The sequence below is a fragment of the Mobula birostris genome, chromosome 17, assembly GCF_030028105.1.
Source record: "Mobula birostris isolate sMobBir1 chromosome 17, sMobBir1.hap1, whole genome shotgun sequence".
Taxonomy (NCBI): domain Eukaryota; kingdom Metazoa; phylum Chordata; class Chondrichthyes; order Myliobatiformes; family Myliobatidae; genus Mobula; species Mobula birostris.
The window spans coordinates 73,448,916-73,465,615 of record NC_092386.1 but is presented as its reverse complement, the minus strand read 5'-3'; the positions used below and the strand labels follow the sequence as shown (position 1 = coordinate 73,465,615).

At 41.8% G+C, this 16,700-nt stretch overlaps 1 protein-coding gene across 7 annotated transcripts in view; it reads right to left on the bottom strand.

The window, feature by feature from the left end:
* Window positions 1-16,700, bottom strand: part of adamts3 (ADAM metallopeptidase with thrombospondin type 1 motif, 3) — a 370,913-nt gene that overhangs the window by 34,493 nt on the left and 319,720 nt on the right. For 3 of the 7 annotated variants that reach the window (XM_072281905.1, XM_072281909.1, XM_072281907.1), the window contains 4 exons: window positions 15,118-15,241; window positions 6,707-6,763; window positions 6,394-6,477; window positions 1,906-2,069 (listed from right to left, as the gene is read on the bottom strand). In XM_072281905.1, coding sequence (XP_072138006.1) covers window positions 1,906-2,069; window positions 6,394-6,477; window positions 6,707-6,763; window positions 15,118-15,241 — 429 coding nt within the window. Of the gene's footprint in view, window positions 1-1,905; window positions 2,070-5,964; window positions 6,046-6,393; window positions 6,478-6,706; window positions 6,764-15,117; window positions 15,242-16,700 lie in introns of all 7 variants that reach the window. The other 4 variants (XM_072281908.1, XM_072281912.1, XM_072281906.1 and 1 more) reach the window with 3 other exon arrangements.

Genomic DNA, 16,700 nt, shown 5'->3' with positions numbered 1-16,700 from the left:
AACTATAGCTATGAAGATCCCTGCTGCACCCGGTGACCCTGTGATCTCTGTCTCAGATGCCTATATATGGTTGTCTTTAAAGAGGGTGAACCCTCGCAAGGCAGAAGACCCCAACGGAGTACCTTTTAAGGCTCAGAAATCTTGTGCCAAGCAACTGGCAAGAGTATTCAAGGACATTTTCAATCTCTCACTGCTACAAGTGTGGGTATGGAGAGAGCAGGTTCTCTTAGAAATCAGCAGGCCACCCATGTCTTGAGCCACAGGAGATATAGTAGGTCAGATTTTTATTGATTATTTCCCCTTATATCATCAGGGAGGAGGAATTTGCAGCCTACAGTGCTTTAAGGTGAATAAATCCCCAGGGCTTGACTGAGTGCATCCTTGGGGGCGAGAAAAGGAATTGGTCTCGGGTTGTAGGCTGGTCTGGGAGGTTTGATGTCATGGAAGTGTGCTGAGGAGAGGCAAATAGAGGGCTATGAGTAACTCTAGGTAATTTCTAAAGTAAGTACATGTTCGGCACAGCACTGTGAGCTGAAGGGCTTGTTTTGTGCTGTAGGTTTTCTATGTTTCTAAATGGATTTCAATACAGGCAATTCTGCCATGATGGCTTTTGGAAAGTCAAACCAGATTAAGACTTGTGCTATGAATAGCAGGCAATTAGGATTATAGTGGAACAATGGACCCAGGAGTACAAGTTCATAGCTCATTGAAAGTAACATTACAGATAGACAGGGTGGTGGAAAAGATGCTTGACATGCTGGCCTAGTGATGTTGCAGAATGGAAGTCATTGGTGAAGCTATCCTTAGAGTAGTGTATACTGTTCTCTTCACTTTATAATTGAAAAGGCGTAGCTAAACTGAAAAGAATGAAGAGAATGTTTATAAGAATATTGTCAGGACTTGTAAGCCTGCGTTATATGGAGGGTTTGGCCAGGCTTGGTCTTTATTCCTTGGGACACAGGAAAATGAAGGGCAACCATATAGAAATGTTTAGAATTATGAAAAGTGTAGAAAGGGTGGATGGTAACAGTTGTATGGCTCTAGGTTTCCTTGTCTGATCCAACTAAAGTGCTGCTCGATTTCTCTTCTGGATAACATGGCTCTAACTTTGCAGATACTGAACCATGTTTAATGGAATTGAAAGTAGCCTTTAGTTATAATTATTGTGTGTTTAGTATGGCACACTTATCTCTAGGCAAATTCTCATCATTCTCAATGACTCCTCCAGAGTGAATTGCTGCTCTTTTTCTCCCCACTTGAAGCATTATTACATTTTGAGCAGTTCATTTGGAAATGCCCTTCGGTCCTATATAGCCAAGGGAAAACGGGGCATTTCTCTGAAACATGATTCGAATCCCCAACATCATTCACGCGTATCATTGCTGGATTAACGTCAATAGTTTATGCCTTTGGTTAAACTGTACAGTTGAGTCTCTTGCTACACAGTGACAACAATGATATACTCAGAGGAGGTATTCTGTGCCGACTGAAAAGATTTTGTAGGTAATTTAAAGGTCAACATTGCACTGTATATCACGATGTAATCACATTACCATTGTTATTATGTAATCTGATAAATTTATTTAGTCTAAGGGGAAAATTAATTGAATGAGATAGAAAATATCAGCATTAAGAAGCAAATTTTTTTCTCCACCAACTTTTATCTTCACATCAGCCACATCTGTCTTAGTTCATCTGCTGCTGACCACCTTAATGTATAGAAACCTCATTCTTTATACATAGCTTGCAGCAAGGAGCTAGTAATCAGGCCTTTTATCCTTTATCTCGTAGATTTCATTCCCGGTTATCCAGAATCAGCATTGGAAATTGTTCAGAGATCCAAAGTCATAGCATTCCCAATGTTATTGTATTATTGATAGAAAAATGAAAAGAAAAATTGCTCACCAAGACCACAACAGCATCGTGCAAAGGGCCATCTGTATGGAGAGTTTCCATATCGTTCTCCAAGGTATATCGCCATTCTATACCAAGCTCAATAAAAACTTTCGTCTTGGCTTTTTCTCCTTTACCATTTAGAATGTAGTGGCCTGTAGCCTGGTTCTTGAGAGCTAGTGAACAAAAAAAAACTAAAGCGCATGCAGGAAAATAGTCTCGAACACAAATGCAGCATGGCTATGTCAATTAATTATTTTGGAACATTTCAAAATAAGATATTAAAGTTCAGAAACAAAGGACAGATATTCAGTGCTTAAAATGTACTAGAAAAGTTGGTTCAGTTGTTTATTTTAATAGGAATATCTATTAGACATCACTCAGCAAGGAACAATCTGTCACGGAAAGATGTTGCAAAGAAAGCTTTAAGGGAATACAGGAGATATGGTGAAGCACCAGGATTATCCACAGAATACGAACCATTGGATGGATGATTAGTGTTGAGAAAGTTGGTTTGCCCAATAAACAAGCCTCAATGGGAGATTTTAAAGATTGGAGAATTCTCTCCAGGAAAGTTAAGCCTTTGGATGATAAGGTTCAGTAGGAGATGTTGGATGACTAGCAAGTGAACAACCATTCCTTGGCCTGGGCATTTATGTTCGTACACTGATTCAGGAAAGGTTACCTAGACATTGATCAGTGTTCACTTTCTTTAACTTTTCAACTTTCTGATTGCTTCACACTCCTAGTGGATGCGTCAAATCTAAACTGAGCAACTGGTTGACAAGGATGGGCTTCCTTTGTAACTTAGTTCTTGCATTAGTGAGCTTTGTCAATGTCAGCAATCATTTTTGTAGCAGAGTCTATTTGTGATCTCAACCAACCTCAAAATCTTACTACAAAATACAATAATATCCAAACAGCATGATTTAGTGGTATTTTCTTTCTACATAGTTGGAAAGCTCTGGTTTAGTACCCCATTCCACAGCTTGAGGACGTAGTTCAGGATATCTATCAGTGAGTACGGAGGGAAGAGGCAGGTTCCAGCTGAGATATGAAGACAACACACTTCTACATCACATGAGTATAACATATCCAATTTCTTTAATCATTTGCCATCAATGCCAATGCCGTGGCCTTAGCCACCGGCTCTTACTTTTATTGCTGCCTGCTAGACTTGATGCACACAATTGTATCCCCCATGTGTTAGATTGGTAAATAACTGCTGGTACAATTAATCTAAATGGTTTTGTATGGATTACTGACTGTAGTAATGGATTACTTGGTAGAATAACTGTTTCCAGGTTAAGTTGCTGTCATTGTGGTGTCCAGACATTTTATTTGCTTATTTCACAACTACTTGCTGTTCCATTCAATTACTGGAATAACCAAAAGCTCTTTAGCAAGTTACAATTAATCAAAATGGTATTATAGCCTATTAATTAATTTTAAATGCAACTGTTCTTACAGCTTGATAAAATAGATGAAAGTGTCCAACAAAAAGAGCCAATGAAATAGGTCAGTAAGCCAGGGATTTCCACCAGAAAGAAAACATTGCTGAGTCAAGCTGTTTGGATTTCACTAGAGTTTTCTGGGTCAATGAAGTTAGTAACCTACTGCTATTTCCAATATTTGTGATAAAACAATCAGCAATACTTTCAGTAATTTGTTCAATCCAGTTAGCTATACTAAAACCTACAAATTGCTACAATAAATGGCAAAAACCAAATCACTGGAGGAGCTCAGTGGGATGGGGGGGGGGGAGGGCGAGGAAATGTCAGCTTTGCAGATCATAAACCTGCATCAGGACCTGGCTAAGAGTCTCTGACCAAAATCACACAGATGCAGATCCAAAATCCCTCTGTGCATTAACACTGTTATGGGTCCGGTTATTAATTTCCATTTACATTTGATCTCCCAAAGTGTAATGCTTTACACTTGCCTGGATTAAACTCCCATCTGCTACTTCTCCACCCACATTTGCAACTGATCTACACCCCTCTGTACTTTTAGGCAACCTTATACACTATCCACAATGTCAGTGATCACTGTGCCATCAGTAAATTACTTATCCACCCATGCATGGGGATGGGTAGACTAGAACTATTGCAGTCATATATCAACTAAGAACCCATGGAACAAAAACAGGTGAACAGTGGAAGTTATGGAAGTTTTCATTTCATATCATTTCTTTCATAATAGCAAAATGTTATTTCTTGAATTATACCCTTGCATTTTAACAATCTAATCAGAGAAGCCATTTACAAATATTTAATCCTTCAAATTTTAAATAATATAGGTCACAATTTTCTCCAAGTTCCCAAATGCTAATCACTATCATAGAAAGAGCTTCATGTTTGGTGCTTTTGAGATGAGTGAAATCATACAGTATTTCCAAAGTACGGTGCATTTCTTATACACCCATTGCATAGCTTCTGTTTATGGAGCTGAAGATGAATTTCTGTCTTTTAATTCATGGTATTATGAGAGCTAATATTATAAAATGGATCGGACCCTTTACAGCAGGGTCTGCCCATAAAGTGTGATATGGCAATGAAACTTCATGGGACACAAGTAACTGTGTCTGTGTCCGTGTGTGTGCGTGTGTGCGCGTGTGTGCCCCACCTATCTTTATTAATTACTACGCAAGGTGGGCAGTTAAGGGTTGGGGAGAAGATGAACACATGCCTATAAAGTGCGTTTTTTAAGACCCCCTCCAAAAGTGGTGAAATTTAAATTCGACACACACTGCTGAAGTGTTAACTGGTGCCTGTATTGCTGATATTGTTCCATGCAGAGAGAAAGTCACATTAGTGAGGCAATTTTGTACAAGTAGTCTTACAGAGCTGAGCAGATGAAGCATTGCACTTTGAGCAAATGCTAGTTAATTTGAGGCAATCTTTGCTCAGCCCATGGTATTACAGGAAAAATTCTAGCATGGATAAAGCAGTGCTGATTGGCAGGAGGCAGAGAGTGGGAATAAAGGCTGCCTTTTCTGGTTGGCTGCCAGTGACCAGTGGTCTTCCACAAGGACCTGGGATTATATGTCAATGATTTGATTGATAGCTTTGTTGCAAAGTTTGCAGACCATATGAAGATAGGTGCAGGTAGTTTTGAGGAAGTAGAGAGGCTACAGAAGGACTTAGATTAGGAGAACATGCAAGGACATGGCAGATGGAATACGGTGTTGGGAAGTGCATGGTCATGCACTTGAGTAGCAAAAATGAAAGCATTGACTCTTAGCTAACTGGAGAGAAAATACAAAAAACTGAGGCACAAAGGGACGTGCAGGATTCTCTAAAGGTTAATTTGCAAGCCAAGTCTGTGGTGAGGAAAGCAAATGTGATGTTAGCATTCATTTCAAGATGACTAGAATATAAAAACACAGATGTAATGTCGACACTTTATAAAGCACTGGTGAGGCCTCATTTGGAGAATTGTGAACAGTTTTAGGCCGCTTATCTTAAAAAGGATATGTTTACACTGTGGAATGTTCAAAGCAGGTTCACAAAAATGATTCAAGGATTGAATGGCTTGTCATATGGAGAGTGTTTGATGGCTCTGGGCCTGTACTCACTGGAATTAGAAGAATGAGGGGTGACATCATTAAAACCTGTTGAATGGTGAAAGGCCTTGATAGAGTGGATGTGGATAGGATGGTTCCTATGATGGGAGAGTCTAAGACCAGAGGACACAACCTCAGAATAGAGTGGTGTCCTTTTAAAATGGAGATGAGGAGGAATTTCTTTAGCCAGAGAGTAGCAAATCTGTGCAATTCTTTGCCACAGGCAGCGATGGAGGCTGTCTTTGTGTATATTTAAGGCAGAGGTTGATATATTCTTGATTGGTCAGGGCATGAAGGGATACGGGGAGAGGTCAGGAGATTGGGGCTGAGGGGAAAACTGGATCAGCCATGATAAAATGGCGGAGCTGAGTCCATGGGCCAAATGGCTTAATTCTACTCCTATATCTTATTGTCTTATGGTCTAACGTGTTTGGATTAGTGCTTCAAATTGTCATCTGGTGCTTCAATGGGTGAACTTTATCCAGCTGTGGCAGGTTAGTACTTACCAAGAACGTGAGGAGATACCTCATCTTCTTGGATAAACACATGTCTAGAACCAGCTGGGATATCAAATATCTTTAAGTAGCCTTTGCATGTGTCATCATCAATTATAGAAGCAAAAAGAAAGAACACACAGTGGTGGTTAATACGGCATTCCATGGAACTTTGATCTAAAGAAGGCAACATTAAGCTAACGCACAATTTGCATATCCATTTAAAATAACAAACTAGATATGTCACACATACAACCAAGCCAAATTTTTCTCTCTGCCTTGGAGAAAAAAATAATGTATGTGTTTGTCACAAGTCCATCTTCTCATGTGATGACAAACTTGTACAAAGGAATTATTGAGCCAGTGGATGAACTGAATGATGAACGAGTTTGCAAAAGCAATGTTCTGATGCTCCATCCTTTGATCACTATCTTTACTTACCAAAAAAATCACCCGAGTGCCTTGATTCAGAGATATCAAGGTTTCTAGCCCCCTTGGGTAAAATGAATGCGCCTCTGGTTCGCCCTTGAACAAAATGGTTTTGTCAGTTTTCAAGTGATTGTCTTGTTTTCATAGACCACATTTGTGATCATTATGTAAAAGAAGTAACTCTGCCACAAATGAGGTAGAGTTAATGACATGTTTCCAAATGAGAAACAGCTACTAGAATAAGATAGGTTATTGTCAATGAAAAAAAAATGGCAGAAATCAAAAGTGTAAGAGACGTCTAGCTCAAGCCAGACTGGATACTTGCAAATTTGTTTTCCCAAGGTTCCAAGCTTGTTTTTGTACCTCTTGTTTAATTTTTTACCTGTTGAAAGAGTTTAGGTAGTGATTAGCTGCTACTGAGTCACCACAATTCATGGTCAAGACAGTCATTCCTGAATATTGAATCATTTCTCTTTCTGCATCATAATGTACAAGGTTCCCTCTAATTTATGTTCCGTAGCATTTTCAGTACAATAGCAATTAGCAACCAGAGGATATGTTCTTAATGTTTAGGAGTGGACTAGATCAGTCCGTGCCTTGACCCAGACTTCAAATGTTGCAAGATTGTTGTTCCACATGTCCAGGGAGAAGACAGGGAATCATCAAACTACTCAAAGTGAACTTCTGGATAAGGCGTGCTTCACTGACAGATAACCTTGCCTACTCATGAATTCTGCTCTTATGGCAATATGCATTGGCCTTCAGACCACTGATGAAGCATGATGAACATGTCACAGTAGTCATGTTTTCTGGGCTTCCTAATTATCCACATGGAAAAAAGATGATCAAATGAGAAGACCTAACCTAAGAAATAAGAACAGGAAGATACCATGCAGCCTCTCAAACCAGTTCCATTAATCAAAAGAAATATCATGGATGATCATCTCCATCAATTTCCTATTGAAGTTTATTACACAGACGACATACGACTTCAAATTAGCTAAAGACACTAAGAAAGGCTTTCATTTCTCTATACGCTAGTAATATCAGATCGCAGAGGTTTTGCATGATATGCTGGAAATGGCATAGTTTGCAACAATCCACATCACCAGCATCATTCCAGAGTGGAAAAGGTTTCTACACACGAATGGAAAACTTTGAACAGAAGCCAGTATAGCTGACACAAATGTTTACTTGTCTCTATTTCGGTTGGAGGTCTTGCTCTCTCACTCTGTGAGTTGGAACCTTTCTAGCTTCTGCTGCAATCTGCAAGTAATGTTCCACGTGAAGATGCAAAGTTTTCAATGTGCAGAACAGAAGGGTCACTTTGCTGCTTTGGCCCAGGACGCAGCAACCAATATGCAGATGTTCATTACTTGACAGAAGTCAGCTGAGCCTGATCCAGACAGGAAATGAATGGCCTCCTTCAGCAAAGAATGCTTCAAAATGAGTACTAATGGCAGTGCTTTCCATTCTGTGTGCTGCAACACGTTGGGACCTCAGTATGTATGACAGATCAGGAGTTCAGAATGAAACTCAGCCATCGAGCTCCAGGCAAGTATACTTTTTAAGCACTGTATCTATCACTTGTCAGTTCTTGAGATATATGGTTGTGGCTCACTATACACTGCTGTAGAGAATAGTTCTACTCAGGACTACATTTAGCTCTTTGTAAACAGTCCCTTAGAATTTAGGAAAGAGTGCCTGCACTCCAAATGAGGGGTGGAAGATACCATTGTGGTAATTCTATTCATGTCAGCTGTTTGTTATACACACTGTTTAACACCATAAGACATAGAAGCAGAATTAGGCCATTTGGCCCATCGAATCTGGTTTGCCATTCATTCAATCATGGCTGATTCTTTTCTCTCGTCCTCAGCCCCACACACTAGCCTTCTCCCTATAACCTTTGATGCCATGTCCTATCAAGAACCTATCAAGCTCTGCCTTAAATACATCCAACGACCTGACTTCCACTGCTGCCTGTGGTAACAAATTCCACAAATTCACCACCCTCTGGCTAAAGAAATTTCTCCACATCTCTGTTTTAAATGGACGCCCCTCTATCTTCTGGCCACACCTTCTTGCCCTAGACTCCTCCACCATGGGAAACATCTCTTTCATATCTACTCTACATTCGAAAGGTTTCAATGAGATCATCCCTCATCCTTCCGAATTACAGTGAGTACAGACACAGAGCCATCAAACTTTCCTCATATGATAACCAATTAATTTCTGGAATCATCCTTGTGAACCTCCTCTTGACACTCTCTTTTCTAACATGAGGGGCCAAAATTGTTCACAATACTCAAGGTGAGGCCTCACCAGTGCCTTATAAAGCTTCAGTATCACATCCCTGCTCTTGTATTCTAGACCTCTTGAGATGAATGCTAACATTGTATTTGCCTTCCTCACCATCAACTCAACCTGAAAGTTAACCTTTAGGATGTTATCCACAAGGACTCCCAAGTCCCTTTGCATCCTAGATTTTTGGATTTTCTCCCTGTGTAGAAAATAGTCTGCACATTTATTTCTACTACCAAAGTGTCTGACCATGCATTTTCCAACATTGTATTTCATTTTCCACTTTCTTGCCCATTCTTCTAACCTATCTAAGTCTTTCAACATCCTACTTGTTTCCTCAACACTATCTGCCCCTCCACCAATCTTCGTATCATCTGCAAATTTGGCAACAAAATCTCTTCCATCATCTAAATCATTTATATACAGCGTGAAAAGAAGTGGCCCCAACACCGACCTCTGTGGAAGACCACTAGTCACTGGCAGCCAACTAGAAAAGGATCCTTTAAATTCCACTTGCTGCCTCTAACCAATCAGCCAATGCTCTAACAATGCCAGTAACTTTCCTGTAATACCATGGGATCTTAACTTGGTAAGCAGCCTCAAGTGTGGCACCTTGTCAAAGACCTTCTGAAGGTCCAAATATACAACATCTACTGAATCCCTTTTATCTATCCTACTTGAAATTTCCTCAAAGAATTCCAACAGGTTCATTGGGCAAGATTTTCCCTCAAGGAAACCATGCTGACTTTGTCCTATCTTGTCCTGTGTCACTAAGTACTCCATAACTTCATCCTTAACAATTGACTCCAACCACTGAGGTCAGGCTAACTGGCTTATAATTTCCTTTCTGCTGCCTTCTTCCTTTCTTAATGAGTGAAGTGACATTTCCAATTTTCTAGTCCTCTGGCACCATGTCAGAGTCCAATGATTTTTGAAAGATCATTGCTAATGCCTCCACAATCTCTAATGCTACATCTTTCAGAACTCTGGGGTGCAGTTCATCTGGTTGGGGTGACTTATGGTACCCATAGGTTTCAGTTTTTTGAGCAACTTTTCCCTTGTAATATTAACTGCACTCTCTTCTCTTCCCCCACATCCTTCAACATCTGACACATTGCTAGTGTCTTCCACAGAGAAGACTGATGCAAAATACTCATTTAGTTCATCTGCCATCTCCTTGCCCCTGTTATTATTTCTCTGGTTTCATTTTCTAGCAGTCCTATATCCACTCTCATCTCTCTTTTATTTTTTACATATTTGAAAAAGTTTTTACTTTGATATTGTTTCTAGGTTACTTTCACATTTCATTTTTTCCCTCCTAATGATTCTTTTAGTTGCTCTGTGTAGGTTTTCCAAAGCTCCCCAACCCTCTATCTTCCTGCTAATTTTTGCTTTATTGTATGCCCTTTCTTTTGCTTTTACATTAGGTTTGACTTTTCTTGTCAGTCACGGTTATACTATTTTGTCATTTGGGTATTTCTTCATTTTAGGAATACATCTATACTGCACCTTCATTTTTCCCAGAAACCCACGCCATCCCTTTCATCCCTGCCAGCATCTCCTTCCAATTTACTTTGGCCAGCTCCTCTCTCATACCACTGAAATTTCCTTTATCCACTGATATGCTGCTTCCTCAGACTTCACTTTCTTCATTTCAAATTTCAAGTTGAACTCAATCATATTGTGATGACTGGCTCTTAAGGTTTCTTTTACCTTAAGCTCCCTAATCGCCTCTGGTCCATTACATAACAAGCAATCCAGCATAGCTGATCCCCTGGTAGGATCAACAACAAACTGTTCCAAAAAGCCATCTCATAGGCATTCAACAAAGTCACTTTCTTGAGATCCATTACCAACCTGACTTTCCCAATCAACCTGCATGTTGAAATCTGCCATGACTCTCCTAACATTGCCCTTTTGACATGTTGCACTGTATAGTCTTGACAGAGGTCTTGGTCCACAGGTAAGGAGATACAAGAATACCAGAATTTAGGTAATAATGCATGCACTTTCTTTCTGTTACTCCGCACCCCTCTCTCTCACACATACAATCATGCATTCTAAGCACTTCAGGTGAAAGTGGAGAAAGCAGAACATGGGAAAGAAGGAGTGGTACAAGTCCTGTGTGTATAGAGGCTCAGTGCACTCAGTGAATAATGATGGGAGCCAACTGAGATCCTGGCAGCTTCATTTCCTAGACATATCCACCAACATCATATTGGCAAATGTTCATCGGAACTCACTTGCAAGATACTGGGAACCCACAATCTGTCAACGTCGAGCAGTAGCATGCAGTTTTTGTGGCATAGTCTGGGTGATTTGGCCATGTATGACCAGCTTGCTCTAACTCATCTCTTCTGAAAGAATATTCTAATCCCTTTAAAACTGTTCTGACAGCATTGCCATGACAAGATTCCAATTGCACTAAACTAATTGGTCAGAGTTCAATGCATCCAGCATTTCCTTACTCACTTACATCCATAAAAGGTCAGTATACTGATAAAATAAACACGCAAGGAGTGCACTTTAATCAATTGGGTAAGATGACAACATCACACATAGTTCTGTTAATCTCCATTCCCCATGCACTATCATTCACATGCTGCTGATTATCAATTATAGCTCAGTATTTAACCATCTTCCTCTCATTAATCAACAAGCTTCAAAACCTGGCCCTTTGTTCAATCCCGTGTAACTGAATCCTCAGCTTCATTACCGGGACATCACAGACAGTGCAGATTGGTGAGAACATCTCCTCACTAACAATTAACACCTCTCTCCACACTCATGACTGCATAGCTGCCACTGCTCAAACACCATCGAAATCCGATGACGACGTCCACTCCTTTAACGGTGAGATCTCTGATGACTATGCAGTCCTATCCTGGATCCACAAGCTCTGTTGCAGGTGGGACGTATGTACGTGGTAGTGGTGGCAACGATGGCTGCATTTCTCCTGGCTCTCTTCTGCTGTCTCCTGGTTGTTCTTTCCATCTCCAGAATACAAACCCCATCCCTACACGGCTGTCGCCAAGCGGTATGGTCAGCAGCAACATCCTCCAGGTCCTCGGGTCTGATCTTGCACTTCCTTAAAGCATTCTTCATCTGATCCTTATAGCGCTTCTTCGGCCTTCCAGCTGAGCGTCGACCACGATGTAGCCGGACGTATAACACTCTGCGGGGTAGCCGACATGGGGGCATCCTTATCACGTACTGCAGCTGGCACTGGGTGACCATGGCATCAGTACCATCTATTAATTCACTGATGACACCACTGTTGTTGGCAGAATCATAGACAGTAACGAAGAGCAGTACAGGAGTGAGATAGACTGGCTTGTTGTATGGTTTCACAACAATGACCTCATATTCGGTGACAGAAAAAACAAGTAACTGATTGTGGCCTTAAAGAGAGGGAAGCTGGAAGGACACACTGCAGACCTCATTGAGGAGTCAATGGTGGAAAAGTTAACAGCTTCAAGTTCCCAGGCATCAACATCCCAGAGGATCTACCTTGGGGCCAACACATTGATGCACTCATCAATAAGGTACACTCATGATTTTACTTCATTAGGGGCTTGAAGAGATTTGCTGTGTCACTGAAGACTCTTGCAAATTTCTTCATATGTACACTGGGGAGCATTCTACTGGTTGCAACATAACTTGATATGAAGCCTCCACTGCAGAGGATCACAAAAGACTGCAAAGTGTTGAAGACACAGCCAGTTTCATCACATGTACAAGTTTTCCTGCCATCAAGGACATCTTCATGTGATGGTATCCATCATCGACTGAGACATGCTCGCCTGAGGTTGCTTCGAGCGGGGAGGCAGTGCAGAAGCCTGAAGCCATACACTCAATGTTTTACAAACAACAAATAAGAGAAAATCTGCAGATGCTGAAGTCCAAGCAACACACACAAAATGCAGGAAGAACTCAGCAGGGCAGGCAGCATCCATGGAAAAAAGCAAACAGACGACGTTTTGGACCAAGACCCTTTATCAGGACTGGAAGAAAAGAAGGGGAGTCAGAGTAAGGTGGGGGAGGGGAGGAAGAAGTAAAACGTGTTACATGATAAGTGAAATCAGGGTGGGGGGGGGGTTGAAGTAAAGACCTGGGAAGTTGATTGGTGAAACAAAGAAGAGGGAATCTGATAGGAGAGGACAGAACTCAACGACAGGAAGGGAAGGGGGAGGAGCACCAGAGGAAGGGATGAACAGGTAAGGAGATAAGGTGACAGGGGGAAAACGGGAATGGGAATAGTGAAGGGGGGGGCAATTAATGTACGCTCAAGAAACCGACGTTCGTGCCATTAGGCTGGACAATACCCAGACAGAACATAAGGCGTTACTTCTCCAACTGAGCGTGGCCTTATCGTGGCAGCAGAGGAGGCCTTGGACTGACTTGTCGGAATGGGATCGGGAAGTAGAATTTGAAATGAGTGGCCACTGGGAGATGCCGCCTTTTCCAGCAGACGGAGCATAGGTGCTCGGTGAAGCGGTCTCCCAATCTATGTCAGGTCTTGTTGATATACAGGAGGCCACACTGGGAGTACTGGATACAGTAGATAATCCCAACAATCTGAAAGGTGAAGTGTTGCTTCACCTGATAGGACTGTTTGGGACAATGAATAGCAGTGAGGGAGGGATGTAGGGGCAGGTGTAGCACGTTCCACTTGCAAGGGTCAGTACCAGGAGGGAGAACAGTCAGGAGGGATGAATGGAGAAAGGAGTGATTCCCGCAGAAGGTGTGGGGGGTGGGGGGGAGGGAAAGGTGAGCTAGGCGGTGAGATCCCAATGGAGTCGGTGGAAGTAGCGGAGAATTATGTGCAGGTGGGGTGGTAAGTGAGGACGAGGAGCCCTGAACCTGGAGGGGTGGCGGCGGGATGGGGTGAGGGGAGACATGCATAAAGTGGAAGACATGCTGGTGAGGGTAGTGTTGATGGTGGAGGAAGAAAACCCCTTTCTTTGAGAGGGAGAACACCTCATTACTTCTGGAATGAAAAGCCACATCTTGAGAGCAGCTGCAGAGACGGAGGAACTGAGAGAAAGGGATAGCATCTTCACAAGAGACAGCGTAGGAAGACGTATAGTCCAAGATATCAGTACATAAACTGTCTCCAGAGACAGAGAGATCAAGAAAGCGGAAGAGGCGTTGGAAATGGACCAGGTAAATTTGAGGGCAGGGTGGAAGTTGGAGGCAAAGTTGATGAAGTTGACGAGCTCAGCACCAATGCAGTCATCGATGAAGTTTAGGAAGAGCTGGAGCCGATGGCAGTGTAAGCTTGGAAGGTAGACTGTTCCACATAGCTGACAAGAAGACAGGCATACTGAGACCCACACAAGTGCCCATGGCTACGCCTTTTGTTTGAAGGAAATGGGAGGAGCCAAAGGAGAAATTATTGAGAGTAAACACAAGTTCCGCCTGACGGAGGAGAGTGGTGGTGAAGGGGAGAAGTTTTAGGAACAACTTATTCTGCTCCACCAGCAGATTTCTGAATGGTCTGTGAACCCACAAACACAACCTCACTGTTCACCTCTATTTACTTATTTTGTAGCTTGCAGTAATTTTTATGTCTTGTATGGTACTGGAGCCATAAATTTCACAACACATGTCAGTAATGTTCTGCTCCTGCCTTGTGATTGTGTCTGTTATTTCTGTCATTCCAGGAAAATTCTTACTCATCCCTGAGTAAATTGGAAGATTTAATAAAAGGTTATTAATGCTGAGAGAGCCTTTAAGGCAACTATTAACTGAATAAAAGCACACACTAAATCTACAATGAAATGTGTAAACAATTTAGGTGGTCAACATCTCTTTGTAAAGTCAATTGAACTCAGGAAAAGCCAGGTTCCCTCTTTGCAATCACCCAGAGGGCCAATGGGTAGGCAGGGACCTTAAATAGCCACTGCATTATCCAAGGAAGAAGCTCAAATTCCTACTAAAACTACTCAATTGTGAGGAATTCTCTCATTCTCTCTGTGCACTAAAGGTGATTTTAACGAACATAAGGCTGCGTTAATTACATAAGATGCATAATTAAAGTATGCCCAAAATGTTCCACTGTTGTTACCTCTGATCAGCAGTGAGCCACCCTGTTAGGCACATTTATATCATCTTTCTCAGTGCAGATCAGAATATCTTTATCATCGTTCTTTGGTGTATATCTTCTTAGATTATAACTCCCTGGGAATTTCTTGCTTTCCCAGAAGATAGGTGGAAAGCCCTCTATCATATCCTCTGTTTCTGCCAGGATTCACCCATACACATAATCGCTATGGACGTTCCATATTTATATTTGGCATAAATCACAGTGGGTTATAATCAGTAGTACTGCTGGGTAATCCCAGTTGGTGATGGTTCAGAAAACGCCCGTGAAAATTCTGCCACAGCGATCCTGTCATATTTCAACGAGGAAGTTCAGAATATTCCTACCTAGTTTTTTTGGTGTTCTGGTGAACGTTCCTTTCACTGTTCTGCAGTGTGAGTTGTCTCCACCGCATACTCCACACTTGTCGTCTACTTTGTTTGAACCGATTTCTTTGTCACATCCCACTTTCTGTAGAGGCAAACCTTTAATCAACATAGCAGCAAATTGCAGCATTAAAACAGAGAAAGACATAGGAAACTTTGAAATTGCAATAGACCATTTAGCACCACACACAAAATACTGGAGGAGCTCAGCAGTCCAGGCAGCACCTATGGAAAAGAGTACAGTAGCATTTCAGGCTGAGACCCTTCATCAGAACTGGAGAAAAAAAGACCAATAAATTCTTTCACTGTTCCCGTCAGCCAATTAGATCACAGAGGAGCTCACCATAGAATCCTTTAATCTGCTTTCACTCTGGATCTAATACTTCCTTTACCTAATAAATTCTTGATCTTAAAAGCTTTAATTAATCTAATCAAACTGTTTTTTAAGACCATAAAACCCAGGAACAGAATTAGGCCATTTGGCCCATTGTGCCTGCTACACCATTTCATCACGGCCGATTCATTTCCCTCTCAACCCCAATTTCCGGTCTTCTCCCTATAACCTTTCACACTCCGACTACAAATTCCACAGATTCACCAACCTCCAGTTAAAGGAATTCCTCCTGCTCTCTGTTCTAAATAGCCCTCTGGTCCTAGACTCCCCCATGAAAGGAAATGTCCCCTTCACATCCACTCTATCTAGGCCTTTCAACAGTCAATAGCTTTCAATGAGATTCCCCTGATTCTTCCAGTGAGTACAGGTCCAGAGCTTCAATTGCTGCTCACGTGATAACCCTTTCATTCTTGTGAACCTCCTCTGAACCCTCTCCAACATCAGCACAAGGTTTCTTAAATAACGGGCCCAAACCTGCTCAAAATACAGCAACTGAGGCCTCGCCAGTGCTTCATAAAGCCTCAGCATTACATCTTTGCTTTTATATTCTAGTCCACTTGAAATGAATGCTAATATTGCTTTTGCCTTCCTCACCACATACTCAACCTACAAATTAACCTTTAGGGAGTCCTGCACAAGGACATCTAAATCTTGGATTTTGGCATTCTCTCTCAGTTTGCTTTTATTCCTTCTACCAAAATGCATGACCGTACACTTCCCAACACTGTATTCCATCTGCCATTTCATTCGTAGCCCGTTCTTTAGTTGGAGCCTTCAGCATTTTGGGCATCGAGGGAGAAAGGAAGAGAAGAGCCATCCGCAGTACAACCGATGCGGCAGAGAGGACCTCAAGATGGCTGTGGCTCAAAAGAGGAGAGCCATGGAGACATAAGTAGCTAGCCATCTGGACACAAGCTGGGGTCTGATCAGCCCCGGCTGGGTCACCTGGAGGAGGCTGTATGATGTTGAAAGACCCGAAACACCCGATGATTCCAGGAACATCACTGAAGATTTGTCCAGAAGCATCAATAGATGTATGTACACAGCTGCCTATTCTCCTAATCTGCCTAAATCCTCTATAGCCTCTCTACTTTCTCACCTGACCCTCCACCTACCTTCGTATCATCCGCAAACTTTGCCACAAAGCCAA